The sequence below is a fragment of the Sceloporus occidentalis genome, unplaced genomic scaffold (assembly GCF_023333645.1).
Source record: "Sceloporus occidentalis isolate IW3139 unplaced genomic scaffold, rSceOcc1.0.p SCAF_4, whole genome shotgun sequence".
Taxonomy (NCBI): domain Eukaryota; kingdom Metazoa; phylum Chordata; class Lepidosauria; order Squamata; family Phrynosomatidae; genus Sceloporus; species Sceloporus occidentalis.
This window is the reverse complement of record NW_028316984.1, coordinates 56,128,887-56,150,488: the sequence shown is the minus strand read 5'-3', so window position 1 is coordinate 56,150,488 and position 21,602 is coordinate 56,128,887. Positions and strand designations below refer to the sequence as shown.

At 38.6% G+C, this 21,602-nt stretch overlaps 1 protein-coding gene across 1 annotated transcript in view; it reads left to right on the top strand.

Moving 5' to 3' along the window:
* LOC149313889 (kynureninase-like) overlaps positions 1 to 21,602 on the top strand; it is a 125,851-nt gene that overhangs the window by 91,020 nt on the left and 13,229 nt on the right. The window contains 1 exon segment of the mRNA XM_089520092.1: positions 20,741 to 20,793. Within this exon segment, the coding sequence (XP_089376218.1) occupies positions 20,741 to 20,793 (53 nt within the window).

The following is a 21,602-nucleotide window of genomic DNA, read 5'->3' as shown; positions in this document are numbered from 1 at the left end:
TGAAGTACTCATATCTTAAATATCACTTTCGGATGACAAATTTAAAAAAATCTCCACATACTGAAAGGTTCATAGAAGTGGTTTTTGGAATAAATGGATTAATCAGGAATAAGTTGCTCTGTATTAGATTGAATCTGAAAGATTACAGTTGCAAAACTGCTGATCCACCAAGTTTAAAAAAGTAAACTGTCTCTAACACCAGCCTCTCTTTTAGAAGATGAGATAGTAGCTAATGCAACATCATTACTACTTTTTAATAGATATATAGTGGCTCCAGAGTTGAGCCTGGAAGCTGAAGACTACTGAGCATGATTTTAGTACCAAGCAAATTAATGGAGAGAGGTGAGGATAGGTATATAAAACCATGCATGGTTTGAGAAAAGTGAATAGAGACTCCTTTATTCTTTCAGGAAGCCTAAAAAAGACACTAAAAGAAGCACATATCAAATGCCATGTGCTTTTAGTAAGTTGAATGAAATGAAACTGAAGGGGATGAAGAAGTAGCAAGGAAAGGTCAGAAGAGTGTTAACTAGTAGCAGGAAGCATTGTAAAGCCATTGCCATAGTAATGAAGGAAAGGTTTTGCAGAATAAATAATTCTGAAGAGAAATATGAAAGGGCCTTGTCCCTTGTCTTAAAATGTGATGGAAACAGGTGGTTTTTGAGATATATAAAGCAGAATAGCAGCACATACAGAGAAGGCAAGGAAAAGTAGCAATTGAAAGTGAAGTCGCAGCCTGGCAACAGGACAGTGTGAAGGGCAAATATTGGTCTGTTTTGAATGAACTGAATATCCTTACTCTTCTGGATTCACACAGATCGGGACACAATATTAAGCGGAGCTCACCATTCAGACCAGGATTATTGTACTAATGCAAAGTTGCAGTAAGTGTATTGAATGACAGTCTTCACTCAGGTGGTGCTGGGAAAGATTTTACCAAGCTAACCCTTGACATACTATTGAGAAAGCCTTAAAACTGGCATGTGCAGAACTGGAGTAGAATCCTTAGCAGGTGTATTGTTGCCTAACAGTTTGTGGACTGGAACCTATTTCGTTCAAAGTATCTTCAGGGTTTTTTTGGTTTTTTTACAGAGATGTAGCAGTGGGGTGGAGTAGGGACAAAATGGAAGAAAACCTACTATGAAATGTAATGGGTAACAATAGGTCTATAACAGTTCCATACAGTGCCTAAATGTGTCTAAGTAAGGACACTATGACTCCATTATAGTACCATTGTAATGAGTGAAAGTGTACTACAGTGAGGATCTTCCTGCTAAATATACTCCAAATGTTGCTTTATGTGACTATTTTGTGTGGTGCAGCACTGACATTTAATAACCTCCAGCTGTTCTGAAATGGAGATGGCCTTATTTCTTACTGTGTCTGCTTCCAGACAGCACGGGAGTAATGTGGTTCAAATAAAGGGATTGTCGTGACTGACATCACTTACTCTAGAAAGAGGACAAAATGTTTCTACTTGAATTAAAACTTAATACTAGCATATCTCATGCTAATTCTTCAATTAGCACCAGTGTGGGTGCTACCACACTACAGAATTAATGTAGTTTGATACTGCTTTAACTGTCATGGCCCAATGCTATGGAATTTTGGGATTTGTAGTTTGTTGAGTACCAGACTTTTCTGACAGAGAAGGCTAACTAGCTCATAAAACTGCCAATCCCCAAATTCCTTAGCGCTGAGCCATGGCAGTTGGAGTGGTGCCAAACAGCATTAATTCTATAGTTGTTCTAATGCTCACTAATGTGATATTTGCTTTTATGGTATTGTCCTCCTAGTTACCTGATGTTGTTTTTTTATACAGGAAAGAATATTAGAAAATGAAATGGTCAAAACTTGTGTTTCTCAAGTGTCAAGAGACTCTAACAAGAGGGACCCTGGAATTTGCAATTTGGGAAATATTCAATGCTAAACTTGCACATGATTGTTTTGCATTGAAAACAGCATTTTCCATTGTTAATATTATTAATGTTAATGTTAATATTAATATAATATTATTTCTGCACAGAAAATGTTGTTATAGCAAAATTGCCATAAGAAAATTTGCACAGATCCAGTCACAAACTGCAAATAATCCTCAAAAACTGTAGTTTTGCTAAAAATTACTCATTGCTACTTTAATGAAGAAAATTAGCAAAAAACTGTGTCCCTGTCTTTATATCAGATATATGCCCATTTATTGTTTTTCATAGGAAATGATACAGGGTGAGTGTCCTATGCAGACAATAGAATGGCATTGTAGATAGGTGATGGCAGATATCAATTTAAACTAAATCCAAATGAATAAAGTGATGCCTAAATGATGCTAGTGAAAACAAATAAAGTGATGCCTATTTGATCCTTTATTGTAGATAATGGTTATCAGATCATTTTATGTTGGTACCAGGGGTACCAGAAGCTAGTGCCTAAACCTCTTTCAGAGATGTTCCTTGTAGCTGTTAATTTAGATCATGAGGCTGTGTATATGGGAGTACAACCCTGCCATTCAGCGGCTGAGGGAAAAAGGTGACCAGATATCATAAATGCAGATGAGGACAAGAAATTGCAAAATGTAGGACATTCAAGAAAAATGTTAGACATTAAAAAACAAAAGCTAAAAACACTAATATAAATATTAATTCATATCATATCATTTATTTATAGCTATATTATATATACTGTATTTTATTATGTACTGAAGTATATTTTTGATGAACTTATATTTAGTAAAATGCCTTGCTGTCTTGCAATATATTTATAGAACTCTCTTGTCCCTCCTTTGTCTCCTTCAACTCTCACACTTTGGGAAGTGATGTCTGTCACTTTCTCTGCTGGGTCTGCCTTATATATAACTCATGGTATTAGTCTGACTTTGTCAAGTAGTTTATTCACTTGTGCATATACCTAGTGACCATTATTATGATCTTTATCCCCATCAAAGGAATTAAGTACTAATGGTATATTCCAGATACGATTATGTTATACTACTTGGCATGCTTTGGGTGGTAGCTAGAATAATGCAATTGTATTTAGTACCCCTAACAGTGTATGCATGTGGTTGGTTCATCATAGACTGAGAGCCAACACATGGAGGCCACTTCTCTGCTGACATCATTGTGAAAGTGGTTTTTCCTCCTGCATGTTGAAATTTGAGTTATGCTCATTATGAAACAAGGCTGTTATGTTGAAAGTCTACAACAAAATGATAGATGAATTATCAATGTATGTGGTAGTTTGAAGTATGACGACATGGGAAATTGCAATTATGAGGTTAGACCATTGGATGTTGAAAAAAATGGACACCTCTATGATTTGAATTTCTCCTAATCATATCCTAATAACTAGGAATAGATGTTTGGCCAAGCTAGGCTACTTTACTCTTTTTAAGACTACAAATGCCAATAGCTGAGCCAGGATATTCTGCTAGACTTCTCATTAATTTGATCCAGTAATGATGACGTCTGGAGTTGAGAGGGGAAGTATGTTTGCTATTACTACCCACTAGTTCAGACACGAGAAGGGAAGTCCACTCCCCACCTCCTATTTTTCTCCTTAAGCAAATGATTTCTGGAATGGGAACAACTTTTCCTAAGCTGAATGCTTCCAAATAGTAAAATTTTCAAAAGATGAAATGTATGTAAAGCAGCCTAGAGAATAATAGATAAGCTTCAGTAAAGGATTAAAGCAAAATAGTACACAGTCTTCTTTTTAAACTGAAAGGAATTATTATGGAGCCTTAAAAACAGTGCTGAGTTATCAGCCAGTAGGTTCTTAAAATAAAAGATATTTTTATTATTTTACTTTACTTTACTTTACTTTATTTAGGGTGCGCTAAGTGTTTAATGACAGAAACAAATGAACATCAAGGGCAGGTGGGTGAGGTGGGACTTACATACCAGGCTCCATTTCATAACAGCATAAAATATTTTCTTGGCTAACAGATAGATGAATTGCTTTTGTTTTCTGGACTGTATGATTCCCTACTACATAGTCCAGCATGTATGTGGCCAATCTGTTCCAGAGTACCCCAAAAAGTTCCTTCTAATATTCAGTCAAAATATACTCGTCTGTAACTTAAGAGAATGATGTTGTTTCTCCATAGCTTTTTTTTTTTACTTTGATGACACCACCTGGGCCTAAGTATCTTCATGACTCATTGGAACTGGCTAACATGATTTTAGATCACTTTTCTGGGTTCACATACATTTAGGAATATTTCTAGAAATAGTATGCAGGAATTAGGAAATCTGAGAACTACCTCCTCACCTCATTATGCTATAGAGATATGTAATTAACTGCTGCACATTTGTTGAATGTATTATGAGCATTAAAGTGGTAACTTAACTGGATTCCTCCATAACACATGCCCACACACTTTCATCAGCTAACAGGATTTTAAAGACCTGACAGGTTTCCAAAAAGAATTACAATGTACTTTGGCAGGAAAAGAAAAAAAAATAGTCAGTCACTGAGCAGAGGGGTCAAAGCAAATGTAGACATATCATTCTTGCTGAACCTGAGCACTGTACAGCAATGGTTCTCAAACTGTGGGGCAAGACCCCCAGGAGCAGTGGTGCCCTCACACCTGGTGTCAGCTGGGGTGGGAGGCAGAGTTTCCAAGGGCGGGCTTCTGGGGGTCTCCCTCAGTGCCACCCTGACCTTCTCATCATGAAGAAAAGGACAGGACAGCACAAGGGGGAGGGAGCATGCACAGCCTCCGTATGTGCTGCCCCATCTTTTTCGTCATGAAGAAAAGGATGGGATAGCATGTGGAAAGGGAGAAAAAGGATGGGACAGCATGTGACTTGGTGTCATCCTTCTTCTGGAATGTTACCTGGTGCATCACACTTCCCTAGTGATGCCACTGCCTGGGAGCATGGGGGGCAGTTTTATTTTTATTTTTATTTATTCATTTCATTTTTATGCTGCCTTTCTCCCCAAAAGGAACTAAAGATGGCTCACATGATAAAAACACTTTAAAAACAAGTATTCAAACAACAAAATAACCTAAAATAAAATTAAGATTAAAAACATACAAAAGTTAAAACACATAATATAATTTTAGGCCTTGATCCCTCCTCCTCCTCCTCCTCCTCCTCCTCCTCTTCAAGTTTGATTGACAATAGAAGAACATCTATGACAAAATGTAGACCTGTGACTCTAACATCATTACTTTCTTCTAAATGACTTCCAACATCTTTTCCTTATGTAGAAGCCAGTAAAGCACCAAAAGCTTGCATGATATTTCAGCTAGCCAATGAACATGTCACTTTTTTTATTTCAGATTTTGTTTTATTTTACTACATGGCCAACATGACTTCCTGAATATGTACTAAGAAAAATAAAAACTCTGTCCCGATCTTGCAAATTCTGGGTAATCGCTTCCTTTACTGACTAACTGTATCAGTAATGTGGTCTCTCTCTTTTATCCAGCATTATTTGTCTTCTCCAGTAAGGCCTGTTATCTCATATGTCCAAAGTACAATAGCCTTAGTCTAATCATCTTGGTCTAGTCAAGTTTGGGCTTGATTTGCTCTCAAACCCATTTACTTGTATTTTTGGTAGTTCATGGTATCCACAGAACTCTCACCCAGCACTACATTTCAAAAGTGTAAATTTTCTTTCTGTCAGCTTTTTTCACTGTCCAGTTTTTAAAATCCATACATAGAAATATGAAACATGATGTAACTTGTTATTCTACCTTTGGCATTTAATGATTTATCTTTACATTTGAGGATCTTATCTAGTTTCTTCATAGCTGTCTTTCCAAGTCTTAAGTTTTTTTCTGATTACATGACTTCAGTCACCATTTTTATTTTTGAAGGAGCAAGGATATAGCAAATCTTTAACTATTTCATTGTTTTCATTATGCACATTAAAGTTACATAAGTCATCTTTGGTCATTATTTTTGTTTTCTTAACATTAAGTTGTAACTTTGCTTTTGCACATTCTTTTCTCACATCGAATAAAGGAAAGGGCCTAACTATGTAGATGTTGTTGATCTAGATTGCAACTTCTTTTATATTTTGCACAAAGCAAAGTGTGGTGAGCAGCCAGCCATTTCCCTTATATCCTAGCAATATAATATTAAGATGATCATGCACTGTTTCAAAATTTTACACCAGCTTCTCAAAGTACCCTTGACTCCACTGAAAAATAAGCTATTTTTGGTGCCAAATGAAGAGAGAAAAACATCTTAAGTGCCTCAAGCTGATTTGAAACCTAAAAGTTAAAACTTCCCCTGAGAAGAGGCAGTTTAGGAATAAAGGCTTTGGCTAATTAGGTTTAATGGGACATTGTCTTGGGAGATGTGATTTATTAGGCCAATCTATGCACACAATAGGCCTGCAGGGTTCAGTGTTTGGATCATCCAATTGAATGGCAAATATCCAAGGGTATGTTTAAAATATATAGCCAAGAGAACATTAAGAGAATGGAAGGCAAACTACACATTACACATTGATGAAAAGCTTTATAGATGAAAGGCATCCAGAAGACATGTTAGGTGGAAGAGATTGTTAACTTTATCAGCCATATTCTTTTTTTTTCCCCACTGTGGCTGCCCTGAGCTAATTTTAAGGCCAAAAGTGTGCCTGTCTATCAAGTTACTTCACTGCATGTCTTTCTGTGTATATGTATCTTGCTCCACGATATTCAGGTTTTTGTGCAGTTGACCCATTTTAGCTTTCCAGCCCTGCTTCCTTCTCTAGATCCAAAACACACTGCACAAATAATCCAGTTTGGGACTGATTTAACTGCCCTGACTCAGTATTAGGGAATCTTGGGAACTGTAGTTTTGGGAGACATTTAGCCTTCTCTGCCAGAGAGCTCAGGGTCACAATAAACTACAGTTACCAGGATTGCCTAGCACTGAGTCAGGATAGTTAAAGTGGTCTTGAACTGGATTATTTCTGCAGTGTGTTTTGGACTTTAGAAACTTCAAAAGATGGGTGGAGTGGGTTTTAGGAAGAAATACTACCTTCCCACCTACTACTTTGGAGATTACTCAAGAACTAAACAGGATTGTAAGAAAATAGCCTGGACCAGATGTTATTTCAAATTTTAATACTATTGTCTAATAGAAAAATATTGATTTCTGCATTCAGAAATGAGAAATCATACAGTATTATTCAATTTGTTGCTTTCTTCATTAATATCCAAGGAACCCCCCCCCTTTTTTTTTTTTTTTTTTTTTTTTGGCCATGTGGTCACTGGTAAACTATAAAATTCAAGGAAATTTAATGTCCATTTGCAATTCAAAGAAGATGTTTCCTTGGAGTCCAGCATGTCTCCTTCCTTTGTGAAGCCACAGGCTTCTGTGTAGGTAGAGAACACTGAATTTCTCAAGAAGTCTTCATGTTTTGCATCAGGAAAACTTTAGGTGGTCTAGAGGCAAAGCATGCCAGTCAGTCCCAAATGGGAAGGTGACAGCTTGAGGATAGCCCTCCCTACCATCTGAACTAAGACAAGAAACAGAAAATGCTGGTCTATGATTAACATCTTCAATTTTTTTCCCTCCTCTTTGCCTGATGAAGAAGCCAGTGTGACTTCAAAAGCTTGCAACATGTAAGTTTCTCAGAAGAAACTTGCCAAGAAAACCCTGTTATAGATTTGTCTTAGGGCTGTCACAAGTTGGAAATGAAGACAAACAACAACAATAACAACACCCATCAATATGAAGTGCTTAATTAAATTTCTAACAAACGCATAGGCCTTTTTAGGCAAGTGAGGCATTGTGTAAGTGTTTTTCCCTACTATGGTTTTGAATAGTTTCCAGTACTGCAAACTTTATTGCTGTGAACTTTATTAATAGTCTGTATGAATAGCTTGGCTTCCAGTTTGAATTTGAATTTCCGAGAGAAAAGGGGGAGCTGATACTCCCTGGCAATTGTTCTTAAGCATTTCTGGATATATTTGTTTCTCTTTCCTATCTCTCTGTCCCCTAGAGTTGGTATTGGCTAATAGAAGTGATATGTGTCCACTGTGCAATAATAGTTGATCATAAGGCGATTTAGCAGTTTTAATTTAACTTCATTAGCCTTAGAGGGGTTGTTTGGGTATGATCTTTTCTTAGGATTTAATTTAGACTCCAACTCTTTTTGCAGCTTGCTTATACTTTTTCTCTGCCTGTTCCCTGTGAATGAAATTACCTTTCCTCATCATGAAAGCCTTAGAGGCTTCGAAAGGAGTTCTGTATGAATTCAACAAGCTCTGATTGGATTCCCAGTGTAATGGCCATTTCTCTTTTCACATACTCTGGGCTCAGAAAACTTGTATCTTGTTATAAAAGTGAACTCAATCTCCTTTTGTTTTGACCTGGAGGGGTAATATGGAGGGACATGTTCAGAGATTGTTGTATTCCCAGTTGAACTGAATCTAAAAGACTAACAAAGAAAAAAAGAATCAATCTTTAAAGCGGACATGTGCTCCCTTTGTCTTCAGACTTCCTATCAGCAGCAAAGCACCTTGGTTGGCCAGACAGCCTGTGACTTTTTTTTCCATACACAGAGAGTGAATATGTCCTTCTCAATTTGCCTGAGTTCTTAAATTAAACTTTTCACCTAAGACAAAATAAATGCTGAAATGTGAAAGGACATCCCATTACATCTTTGGTGAAATGACTACTCCAAAAATGTGACATTTTGTATGCTATAACCAAAGCAGCATAGTTATGCCAGTCATTGGATTATAACCGTGCTTTTAGGATTATTTCCCCTCCTGTCACTCACCTTAAAAATTGCTCCTGGGCTTAAAGGCAGGTTCACCATTTTTAGAGGTGTCAGGTACAAATGACAAAGGGATAAAAAGAACTGACATTTTACCCACTATTAAAAATGCAAAAAGGTTCAGTAGAAGAAAGATTCCCCACTATCAGGCTTTAATATTGAGTAATCTTGGTGTTTTTGACAGATTTTGTAATCCTGATCTTTTTCTAATCCTTGTCTTTTTGAAAAAGTTAAATTTTGGAAATACAGAAGTTCACAACTTTTCCTTTTACCTACTAAGAGAAATGATTAAGAGTTGCATGCGCACATAGTGCTTTATTATTAGTGCTCATTTATAAATTATTAGTAATAATTTAAGAGCGTGTCCCTCTCAGATCTAAGCAGGAAAAAGTCATATAGGGAATTAGGAAAAACAAAAGAATTTTGGGTTGAGAATATGGAGGAACGATCACACACAAAACAATTGTCATTTTTTAAATTGTTTGTTTCAGTTTAACGGATGTGCTTTTGCACTCCTATCTTGATGACACTGTGTGAAGGTTAAAGACATCATCCCTCAAAAAATGTGACAACAAACTTCAGTGAGGCTTTTATCCTGAATTGGATCGTTCTGCCCATACAGTTGAAAACCTGAGTTTCTTCACTACTTTTTTTTAAAAAAAGAATTAGTACTCAGGATGGATGGGATTTCACTCCCACCCAGTACCATGCAAATGGACCCCATGATCATCCAGGCCATAAATTATAAATGAGTAGCCTGCTCATCTATTATTCAGAAGCATGGGTCAAAGGGATTTGGGTCCCCCCCCCCTTTATGTTCTTTAACTGGATATCCTTTGATGTCTACACCGCATATACATAGCAATCATTATATCTCACGCTCTTGCATCATTAATGCAACTACAAACGAAACAAGTCGAGTTGTGAATGCCCAACGCTTCATTCTAACCATACAGATGTGAAGGGAAATCTGAGCTAAATAAAAATACTTACTGATGGGATTGCTCCCTAGTGTAACCACGCTTGAAAGCAATGGGGGCAAATGAAGATCCTTTTGGGCATGATTCTTGCTCTTCAAAAATCTTCTGTCTTGCTATCGCTTGATTGGCAAAATGGGAACATGCTGTGAAGGTAAAAACCAAGCTTCAGAAACATGCTTTATAATTCCTAATCATATGACATTTCTGCCTTGAAACTGGGCTAGAAACTGTGTTAAGTACTTCAGCTGTTATCTCCTGTAATTCTGTACTGTTGCTACTGTACAGTTTGTGTGCATATATTGGCTGAGTTATGGGGCATATAACCCACCTTACAAGGGGATATCTTACAAAAGATTAACATTACAATAAAACAAATGAAAAGAATAATATTGAAACATTGCAACATAAAGGAGCTCTTTGGACACAGCTTTCAGATACTAAAGCAAGCAAACAAAAAATAATAATAATAGAGGTACAGAACATTTAAAGGCCAGCAAAAATAAAAATAAGAAACATCAAGATAGGCTCCCAGTTAGCCCCTCTGCAGGGAGCATTCTATCATTTTTCCCTAAAGCAATTTCCTGACCTTTAGATAGCAAGGACATAGAATCTCCATTGACTATGGCTGCATCTACACTGTACAAATAATGCGGTTTGACACCACTTTACCTGCCATGGTTCCAGCCTACAGAACCCTGGAGTATGCAGTTTTGTGAGGCACCAGCACGCTGGTAAAGAAATCAGAAACCCTTGTAAAACTACAAATCCCAGGATTTCATAACATGGAGCTACGGCACTGAAAATTGTGTCAAACTGCATTATTTCTACAGTGTAGATGCATCTTTTTTTAGCATATCAGCAAGCCCATATAGAGCCCAACGATCTCAATGATATCTAAAGCTACAAAGGATTTAGAAAGGTCACACCCTGAACTTTGAATGGAGCCTGGAAATGTTTCAACAAGCTAAGCGGTGTACATTAAAGATAAAATAATATATACAATTCCCCCCTTTAAAAAAAACTATTAAACAGTTCTAGCAATTAAAATTACAAAGACTAAAATCTAAAAACAATTGAACAATAGTGGACAAAGTCATTACATATATATGTCTGTGGGGGGATCTTTACGTGGCTGGGTGCTATTCTGGGAAGGCTACACTACTTAGTCCCAGTTACCAGCTGCATAGTCCAGCTTTAGACTAACTACAGTTTCCAAACCATTGTCACACTGTCCTTGTGTAATGCACTGCAGTAATCGAATGTGGAGAATGCCAGGGCATGGCTTACTGAGGCCAGGCTTTTTCTGTCAAAATAGCTCTCACACCAGCCTAAGTAACTAGAAGGCATTTTGTTGCCACAGAGGCAACCTGCATTTTTAGCAGTTTGATGGGAATCCCCATAAAATTTCATATCGTATATAATTCACGAGGAACACAATCCAGTCTAACACAGGGTGAATGAAGGTGAACTGCCCACAGCAGGTTCTTCTCATTGTCTAGATTTTCATTTACTGGATCCTTGATTTATATATTTATGAGAAATCACCTAGGCACTGATTTATAAACATCTCTTTTTCACATTATTTGGATGAAAGAGAGAAATAGTTTCTAGTACACATGCTGCAGGGTCCATAAGGTTTTGTTTCCATTATTTTCAAAACATGTGGTAAATCACTAATTGAAATTACAGATGACACAAGAGTATCAGCTTCTGATCAAGTTAAACAAGTAAACGTAGCACCATATTCTGATCTAGCTGTCCAAGTAGTAATAGAATCACCTTTGCACAATTCCTCCAATCCAGGAAGCCTATCCAAAAGGATACTATGCCCCATAATACCCCACAAAGGGTATTTTTAAACTTCATTGCAGTCTGTTGCCCAGATACATTAACTCTGCTCATGTGTTTGATACTTGTGAAGGTCCTGTCCATCAGTGTGGAAGTTTTATGTGTTTTATATAAAGAGGGAGAGGTCCTACCCTATATCATAATATCTTAATGAGGGTGGGAAGGTATGGACATAGACCTCAATGAAGATGAGAATTTGGTCAGTCTAGAGTTCTTGTTCTCAATCGTATGCATATATTTACAGGCTGATGCTATACCCTTAGCAGCCAGGGACTTGATCATTACATATGACGGTGACTGCAGGACTGGACTGTTGTACCCATTCTCACTAAGCCCCTCCATGCACTTCATACTCATGAGTATCAGTCACATGGAAAAAGCAGTTGAGTAATAGCACATCAAGGCATAAAACCAGGAGAGGCTTCTTCAATATGGATTTTACATAGAGTTTATGTGACTGACTTTTATCATCCCTCATTGTAAGCTTTTGTCAAATTCTTAATCCACACATATTAAGCCTTGTCTTGAAATCTAGCAATCAAGAATATTTTTATAGTTAATACCCATTTTGCATGCAGAATATGTTCACTACATAGTTTACCATAGCATATTACAATTTACTGCCTCTTATTTTTATAATACATATTTATAAACTGTTGTAATTAGGTCTTAACACCTCAGCTGTTTTGAATCATAAGAGACCAATATCTGGCAGAAAGGTATCAGCCCTAATTTTATGTTTCCCATCCATCCCTTCCAGAATCAATACTCCTTTACAGTTCCAATTTTGCAACCCCTTCCTAAGCCATCAATATTTATAGAGATCATTAGGATGGAGGTAGAATAAACTGAAATGGACAACTAAGAACATCTGAAAATTAAGTGAAAGGATAACATCATGAGGGTTAACCAAGGTGTAATAAAGCAGGACTTTCTGTGTTTAAGTAGAGGTTGAGGGGATGAACATGGAGGATAACAAGGTCACCTTCAAAAGTTAACTATAGATTTTTCTGTTAACTCAAAATTTCAGTATTGATTCTTCATATTTCTGACACCTGCCCACAATTGGTGGGTGGAGAGATGGAGCTGTACCTGCAATATGTTCCTTGTTGCATGTCTCAACATTATCTGAATAATCAATTGGCTTTGATGAATACCCAAGAGCTGAGAACCTGTGACAGGCTGGCAGAAAGTAATTTATCAATATATATAATAGCTTGGTGTGTGTGTGTGTTTCTGTTTGTTGGCTGCTTTCTTTCCCCTTCTACTTACTCTGAGTTTAGAACAACAATGGGGAGTGAGGGCATAGTTCACTCTGGCCCCATTCCCACTTGGCGATAAAGTGACGAATCTTGCTGCGAGTCAGACTCGGAGTGAGTTCCCAAGTTGTATTCGAATCACGTCCATCGGTCCCATCACAAAAGGGAGCAAACGGACTCATAGAATCATAGAATCACAGAGTTGGAAGAGACCACAGGGGCCATCCAGTCCAACCCCCTGCCATGCAGGAAATCGCAATCAAAGCATCCCCGACAGATGACTCGTTTTTCTTGACCCATGTTCTCGCTCCCATTGATGTTTCTCCGTTGTATTTTGACACTGTCTTTTTTGTTCCCCTTTCCCATTGCCTGTCTGGAACCGGGTTTTCCTTTTTTAAGCTGTCAATCAAACGCTTAGGTGATTAGACGTCACAGTGACGTCAGTTGCTTCGATGCATTTTGACGCAGGCTATTTTTGTTCCCTGTTCCCATTTGCATCTTTCAAACCTGTTTTTATTGGGGGGGGGGGGGGGCGGCGGTTGTGGTCAATGGATCACTGAAGCGCCTGAGTGCTTGGGTGGCTAGGCATCATTGTGATTGCCACCCAGATGCTGGAGTGCTGAGGCGCTTAGGTGCTCAGCAAAAACAGAAAAAGGAAAAAGAAGAAATAATAGTTATAAAAACGGTGTGCAGTGGGTCTTCTCGCACATCTATCTATGTGCAACAAGGGGAGGGGGGTTAGCAGGGGGGAATCATGCTCTTCCTGTGTTTGGATGCCAATCGGGCAATTTGCAATGATCGGACACCCGAAAGAGCACCTAGGCAATTGAAAGCTTAATTTAAAAATAATAATAATAAATTTGTCTACACACGCAATCGCCTTGCCCTGCTTCCCGCTCCACTGGGGGAAAGGCTACACAAATGGGGGAAAATAGCACCACGAATGCAGGAAAGAAAACAAAGCTGGTGACAGTCCTGGGACAGCCCCTTGAACATTGCTCCTCTCCTCCTAAAATACCAATTTGGACACCCATCGTTCCCATTAGTTTGCCCCAGATCCGACATGGCAGCTGCAAATAAAATGAACAAACAAACAAAAGCTGGAAAAGTGTAGTCAGGATAACCCGGGTTACCCACCACTGATTCGCGTTTTCGCTGGAGAAATCAATCAAAGTAGGATCGAACACAAATTCAAATGAGTACGATTTTCCTTAAACAAGGATCGAACATGAGTTCAAATGGGAATGATGTCCCTATAATCTGATTCTTGATTTGCTTTATAGCCCAGTGGGAATGGGGCCACTGTCTCAGTTGGACACACACGTATGGAGCTTATCACTCTGCTTAAATGACTCTGTTTACCTCATTCGAATTCAAGCCTAAATTGGGAGGCAGCCGGGTCCTACTGCACGGATTTCACTGCCAAAGCTGCTGATTGAGTAAAGCGTCACTGCAGCCTGGGTCCCACGTGAGCTCCAGCAGCCAGTTTTCCAAGTCAAAAAGTTCCCGGCTTTGAAATAAGGTTGCAGAAGCTCATCTGGGACCCAGGCTGCACAAAATCCTCATGGTAGGATCTGGCTGCCTCTCAATTTGGGCTTGATTTCAGATGAGATAAGCCAGGTTATTTAAGCGTAGTGATAAACTCCTATGTCTGGGCTTATTCTGGATTCTTTAAGGAAAAGAAACAGCTTTTACTCACAGTGTAAGGTTGTTCCTTCATCTGCAGGTGCTCAAAAGCAACTGCAACATGCTTGAGCACACCTGATGGCTAAGATGATAGAGCTATATCTGCAAGTTCCCCAGAGGTCCTCCCATATCCAAGGTGTAAGCAATAAAGAAGGAGGTACTGAATATCTCTTTCCACAATTTCTAAAAAAATCTATAGGCATATGGGGTTACACATGTGTATGTCACCAATAGGATGATAGGCAAGGTCTCTATTACCTGTACACATTGCTTTCCATGCATATCTGCAAACTGATTTCCTTCTTCTCAATCTGTATTTGTTAAGCTTCTTCAATTTCAGGTTGATTTTGCTTTTGTTTGGACAAAGAGTGTCATTTTTCTTTTCTTGTGTATTCTAAATGGCTGTTTTACTGTCTGTACACGAGAGGCATATGAAGCAAGCATGAAAAACTCTTGATCTGTATTTGGTAGATTATGAAATATTTGTATGGGAAACCCAACATGGCATCATTATCCTCTTCTCTCTTTTTCTCATGTGTGGAGAGCCACTAACATGAGTGTCTTCCAAGGGGATTGGACTAAACCTAGGAGCAAGATCCCCCTATGGTCAGTGCCCAAGATGCATGTTCAATTGTTGTGTTACACTGTCCTCACAAATGTTCTTCAAAAGGATATAGGTCACTTTCTTGATCTGTTACCCAAATTGCAGGGAGTCCTGAGAGGGCACTCACTTATTGAATTCAATGGGGAAATTCATTTAGATAAATAGGAGGCAGTGAAGGGGCTAGAGTAAATTTAGCTAGGACCTTTAGCCTATGTATATCCGTTCCAAACCCAGAACTCTAGAAACAAGTTCCAAATTAATTGGTTTTATTTATAACAACAAGGGGAAATCAACTTTCACCCAGAGACTCACACACACATACAAGAGGTAGTGGTGTAAAAGGTGGGAGCTTGATAGAAATTCAGAGGGTAGGGCAATACCAGCTCCCAGTTCCAGAGGTAGCTCTTCAGTCGGGGGAATGCTGTAGAGTGGATTGTGCCCAAATCACTATCTGGAAGTGAGTTGGCTGGCTATACTGAGGAGTCTAGCTGAAATCTGACAGGGTGCCTGTCTAGTTTCAACCCAGAATGAATTAGAATGGCATAAACAACCATTTATATAATGTAAATTGGATCTTTGGTGCATTTTCCCAGGAATTTTTCAGTGGATTTTTCCAAGCGAAAGGATTGCCAGAGATGTAGAAATGACCAGACAGTAAATGAAAGCATCCAAATTAAAGAGTTGTCATCTCAAGATGAAAGTGTCCTTTGTTTTCCTGGCAGATACTGAATGCCTTCCTATCATCATACTCTTATGTGAAGGGATTATGTAGGTTCCAATCTTAAAGGGTCTATAACATCTATGTGCTCTACCACTGCTAAGCTGAGTCTACTAGAGCCCCATATTTAGGCACACTATCTCCTAGCATTGGGGCTATGTGACTAAACATGTCTTTTAAGACTGAGTTGATATCAAAGGTTGATTAGGAATGATGGAGGCCCGCTCCATGTAGTAACAGGTCTATACTTCACCTTAGTAGGATGAAACTTGTGTGGCCTCCAGATGTTGGACTGTAACTCCCAGCAGTGTAAGTTGGCATAGCCAATGGCAACCAGTTCTGGGAGATGCAGTCTAGCAACATCTGGAAAGCCAAATAATCACCATGGCTGGTTTGCAGTGTCCTTACAGCACGATATCTATACATTTATTTTGCTATGCTGAGCCTATTAAATTGGTGCAAGACTTACATCATTGATGAGATTTGGTTATTTCAGTGATATAGTAATAGGAGTAGTGCTAACAATGTGTATTGTGATAAAATATTATAACATCCAAACAATATTTTTATTGGTCCAACCAAAATGCACAATTACATGCTGCAAACTTTCAAAGACACACTGGCTTCTTCATCAGGAAAACAGGAGAAAGAAATTGAAGATGTTAGTCAAAGGCCTGCATTTTCTGTTTCTGGTCTTAGTTCAGATAGAAGGGAAGGCTATCTGCAAGGTGGCATCTCCCCCTTTTGCCATGTGGACACTGGTAGATTTTCAAATTCAAGGAAATTTAATGTCCATTTGCAATTCAAAGAAGATGTTTCCTTGGAGTCCAGCATGTCTCCTTCCTTTGTGAAGCCACAGGCTTCTGTGTAGGTAGAGAACACTGAATTTCTCAAGAAGTCTTCATGTTTTGCATCAGGAAAACCTTAGGTGGTGTAGTGATAAAGCATGTCAATCAGTCCCAAAGGGGAAAGTGCCAGCCTGCAGATAGCGTTCCCTGCCATCTGAACTAAGACCAGAAACAGAAAATGCTGGCCTATGACTAACATCTTCAATTTCTTTCTCCTGTTTGCCTGATGAAAAATCCAGTGTGACTTGGAAAGCTTGCAACAGGTAATTGTGCATTGGGGTTGGACCAAGAAAGGTAACATTGTTTGGATGTTATTGGATTTGCTATATGGCCAACATGGCCACACCTAGATGTTTTATGGTAAAATATAATGTACCTTAAAAATATAAAGCTGTTGTTGATGTTTCATGTTTGAGTCATAGCATCAGGATCCAAATCTCTGAGGCTTTAATTGTAATGTGTGTGCTTTTTGTGTATTTGTTTTGACAATGCAAACTTACCCATAATCAAATGCTATTATTTTATTAGTGATTTCCTTAGAATTTTCAGTGGCAACAACAAGACTAAACAATAGCATGGTGTTTCACAAGCATGTTATCTGTAATGATATCCTTTTATAGATTAGAGACAATTGTAAAAACCTATTTCCCCTGAAATTTAATATTCACAAGGCTTTTTTTAAAATAAAAAATCAAATACTTTATGTGCTGCAATATATTCTTATAGGCCTGTTACAGACTGCCAAAATAAAACTGCTTCGGGTCTCTTTGGAGGTATGCTGTTTAAATGATGCATGCACCCTAAGAATCCGGAAGCTGCACCAAAGCTGCACTCCAGTGCTTAGGAATGGAGTGTGGCTTTGGTGCGACCTCCGGTCTCTTAGGACCCATGCATCATTTAAATAGCATACCTCCAAAGAGACCCGAAACAGCTTTATTTTGGCAGTCTGTAACAGGTCATAGTCATTTGCACACAAGATTAATGACTAGCTACAAATGTCTATCAAATGCACTCAGAATAGAGCATTCTGGTTACAACTATATGAAATAGCACCAGGTTCCTTCCTGCTGGATTATGGGACTAGTAGTTCCAATCTTATCCCAGTTCAAAACAAATACTCGAACCTCAGGAGCACATGCTGCCTCACTACTACTTTCCTTTGACGCAAAATATAAGTACTTCAGGCACAAGATGGGGAAAACAAGTGCCTTGTGGCTGCCAGCAAACCTTTTAAAAAAATCTTTTAAATTAAATTTTAAAATTTAAATCATGTAAACACTCAAGAACACTAAATAAAAATATAAAAAATACTAAAATACCTATAAAATAACCTTATAGTAGATAACAAAATTATACTAAATTACCCCATCCCACTCCCATATCTCTACTTTCCTCCACAATAAAACTATATCTATTAATAAACAACATCTAATCAACATAAATTAAAATTGATACATTAATACAAACTAAAATTGACTTCCCACTCCCCAAACCTAAGAATATTAATGTTCCATATATTAAGTTTCTCATTTATGCCAACTCATTTTTATATCATTTCTGACCTAAAAACAACAACAAAATTGCTTCAAACCTCCAAGTCTGCAACCAAAATCTCCCCTAATTTCCTCCTTATATAGATCAAAAATGGTTCCCAATACTTTAGATAATTGTCCAGAGATTTCTTTTTAATCAATATTGCTAGTTAGTCCATTTGGCCAACTCAAACACTTTAACAATCCAGTCTCCAGCAAGACCTTTGGAAAGTACATGAAGTGGGAGCTCACAAGGACTCAATCCTAGTGGTGGCATGCTCCTGCATCACCACTATTACTACCACCACCACCACCACTACCACCATCATCATAGACATGTGATTATGATTGCCCCTAAATATTATTACACATCATTTACATTGTGTTCAGTTGAGTTCAGGGCTGTTTTCCCTTTCGTACATGTAAACCAAGGCAATGTTTATCTATCATGTTGGTGATGCTGAACAGAGCGGGTGATGCAGATTATATTGTACTAATAATGATGCAACCCAGGAGTACACTCATGCTTTCTGCAGTAAGGCAGGATCAAAGTGAAACATCTAGCTTCATTTTTGCTGATTTCACCACTTATTGTCTCATCTTTTCATTGTTATTATGGCTGGGTAGTTACAGGACAAAATCAAAAATTATTTACAATGTATTCAAAAAAATCCTCACAAAAAGTATGTGAAGTAATTCAGGCTGAAAGACTGCACTGAGGTCATCCAACACTCAGTAGGGACAGGGATTTTGAACTTCCAACTCCCAACCCAGCTTTCTGCCATTATAGCACACTGGCTCTTTGTGTTCTTACTCTGTATCAGAGTGTGAACCATCCAGCCCTCCAGATGTTGTTGGATTACAACATTGGCTGTGTTGTTTGTGGCTTCTGGAAGTTGCAGTCCAACAAGACCTGGAGGGCTGGATAATTCCCACCCCTGTTCTATATGTTCTTACCTCTTTCTATCACTAGACTTTCTCCAAGTCTTTCAGACACCACTCGCTACATTACTTCAGATTATGAAGTAATCAAAATACACTGATATGCTGATGTTGAAGTGTGGAATAACTCAAAAAGCAACAGTGTGAGGCCACTTCCTGTAGTTGCCAAGCAGCTCTAGTTATGTAAGAAATACTATCAGTGAGACCAATGAAGCTATTATTTTCTATAAAAAGGGAAGAGCATCCATGGTTTGCATTACATCAGATGGCATATAAACCTGAATAATCTCCCAAAACATGGGAAATGGTTCAATTTATTTCTGAGCCAGTTTATAGACAATTTTAGCAGTGAGAGATTGGTTGCAGATCCCTGGCTTCCAAATGTTGTTAAGAGGAATCTCGGTTTCATGAAACTCTTGTGGAAAACACGCTTTGCTTACAAATTCCCTGGGGCAAGAGGAAATAAGCAGGTTCAACCTCTTTGTGTATGTATGTATGTATGTCCCTTTAGGCTGCATGTTGACTTATGGTGTTGTTGTTGTTGTGTGCCTTCAAGTCATTTCCAATTTATGGTGAACCTAAGTTAGTGCAGGGGGTGCAGTGGCTCAAGTGGTTAAGACACTAAAGATTATCACACCAGTGCTTGCTGTCTCTCAATCAGCTCTCAAACGTTAAGGAAGTGCATGTGTGTGAAAGCCTGGCACGCTTTCTCATTATCAGGGAATTGTCAGCTTCCTCTAGTGTCACTGAATCATTCCAGGAGAGGGAATTACCTCTGAACACAAAGTTTCCATTCAGAGGAAATTCCCTCTCTCCGAATGATTCAGTGACACAGGAGGGAGCCGAAAATTTATTGATGATGAGGAAGCATGCAAGGCTTTCACACACATATGCTTCCTTAACGTTTGAGAGCCAATTGAGAGATGGCAAGCACTGGTGTGATGACAGGTTGGCAGTTCGACACCCAGGTGCTGCATGATGGGGTGACCTCTTGTCATTAGTCCCAGCTTCTGCCAACCTAGCAGTTCAAAAGCATGCAAATGCAAGTAGATAAATAGGTACCACTTCTCAGTGGAAAGACAACAGCATTCAGTGAAGTCATGCTGGCCACATGACCACCAGAACAGTCCTCAGACAATGCTGGCTCTTTGGCTTAGAAACAAAGATGAGCACTGCCCCCTACAGTTGGTTACAAATAGACATTCATGTTAAGGGACTAGCTTTACCTTTTACCTTTAAGTTTTCTTGGCCATGGGTTTTTTTTGAGGGGGGAGCAAGTTTCTTCAGAGGAGGTTTGCCATTGCCATCCTAAGGCTAAGGGAGTGTGACTTGTCCATGGCCAACCAGTGGATTTCCATGGCCAAACCAGGATTCAAACCTTGTTCTTCAGAGTTGCATTCCAATGCTCAAACCACTTCACTACACAGGTTCACTGGTACTGGTGTGGGAAAGAGCCATGTCACTGACTCCACTCATATGCTTCCTTTATGTGTATCTTACGCAAAAAAATGTATTGGAATAAATATTTTAGTTATGTCACTGATTCTTGCCTTTACCTCCCTTTTTAATTTTATTTTATATGTGCTTCTTTTTAAAAAGTCTAATAGGATGGTGGGGTCATGAATTCCCAAGCAGATTTCTCATGGAAAACAGTACGTATGTTTCCCATTTAGTTTTATACAAAGATTTACCATACAGCTTATTTGCAGGTGTATACTTTGTGGTAGGAGTAAGGAGCTTGCTGTAAAGCAGTTATTAGATTTTCTCTCACAGCACAGAAAGTGAATTCGATCCCATCTATGGGAAGGACCAAATCTTTACTCAGTTTCTACAGTTTCAGAATTGTTTTAACAGTAGCTAAATATTGGGCTTTTTTTTTTTTAGATACTGGTTAGGATATGTATCTATGGGTCTGAACAGATAGACCAAAATAAAGCAGTCCTTAGAACTGGAGCATGGCTTTGGCGCAGCTTCCGGCCTCTTAGGACGCATGCATCATTTAAATAGCATACCTCCACAGTGACCTGAAGCAGCTTTATTTTGGCCTATCTGTTCAGGCCCTATATCATCTTGTAAACACCACAGCAGACTCCCACCCATGAAAATATGGACATATATTATTATTATTATTATTATTATTATTATTATTATTATTATCCTGCTTTCCTCCAAATTTGGGACTCAAAGTGGTTGAGTAGTTGCTAGAGAGTAGGTAGTTGAGCAGTGACACATCCAGCTATTTTTCAGTAGCTGCACACTCTGCATCAGGCATCTGCAGAGATTTTGGGGGGTCTTTGCAAGTTCTCTGCAGATGATGTCCTTGCAGAGTGTTCTGCTACAGGAAAATAGCTGGATGCATCCCTTTTCATTCCCCTACTCCCCCAAAACATAGAAATGACTACCTTGGTGGTAGGGACTGCATTATTTACAGGGTGAGTCGGGTGAGGGGAATGGCCACTGT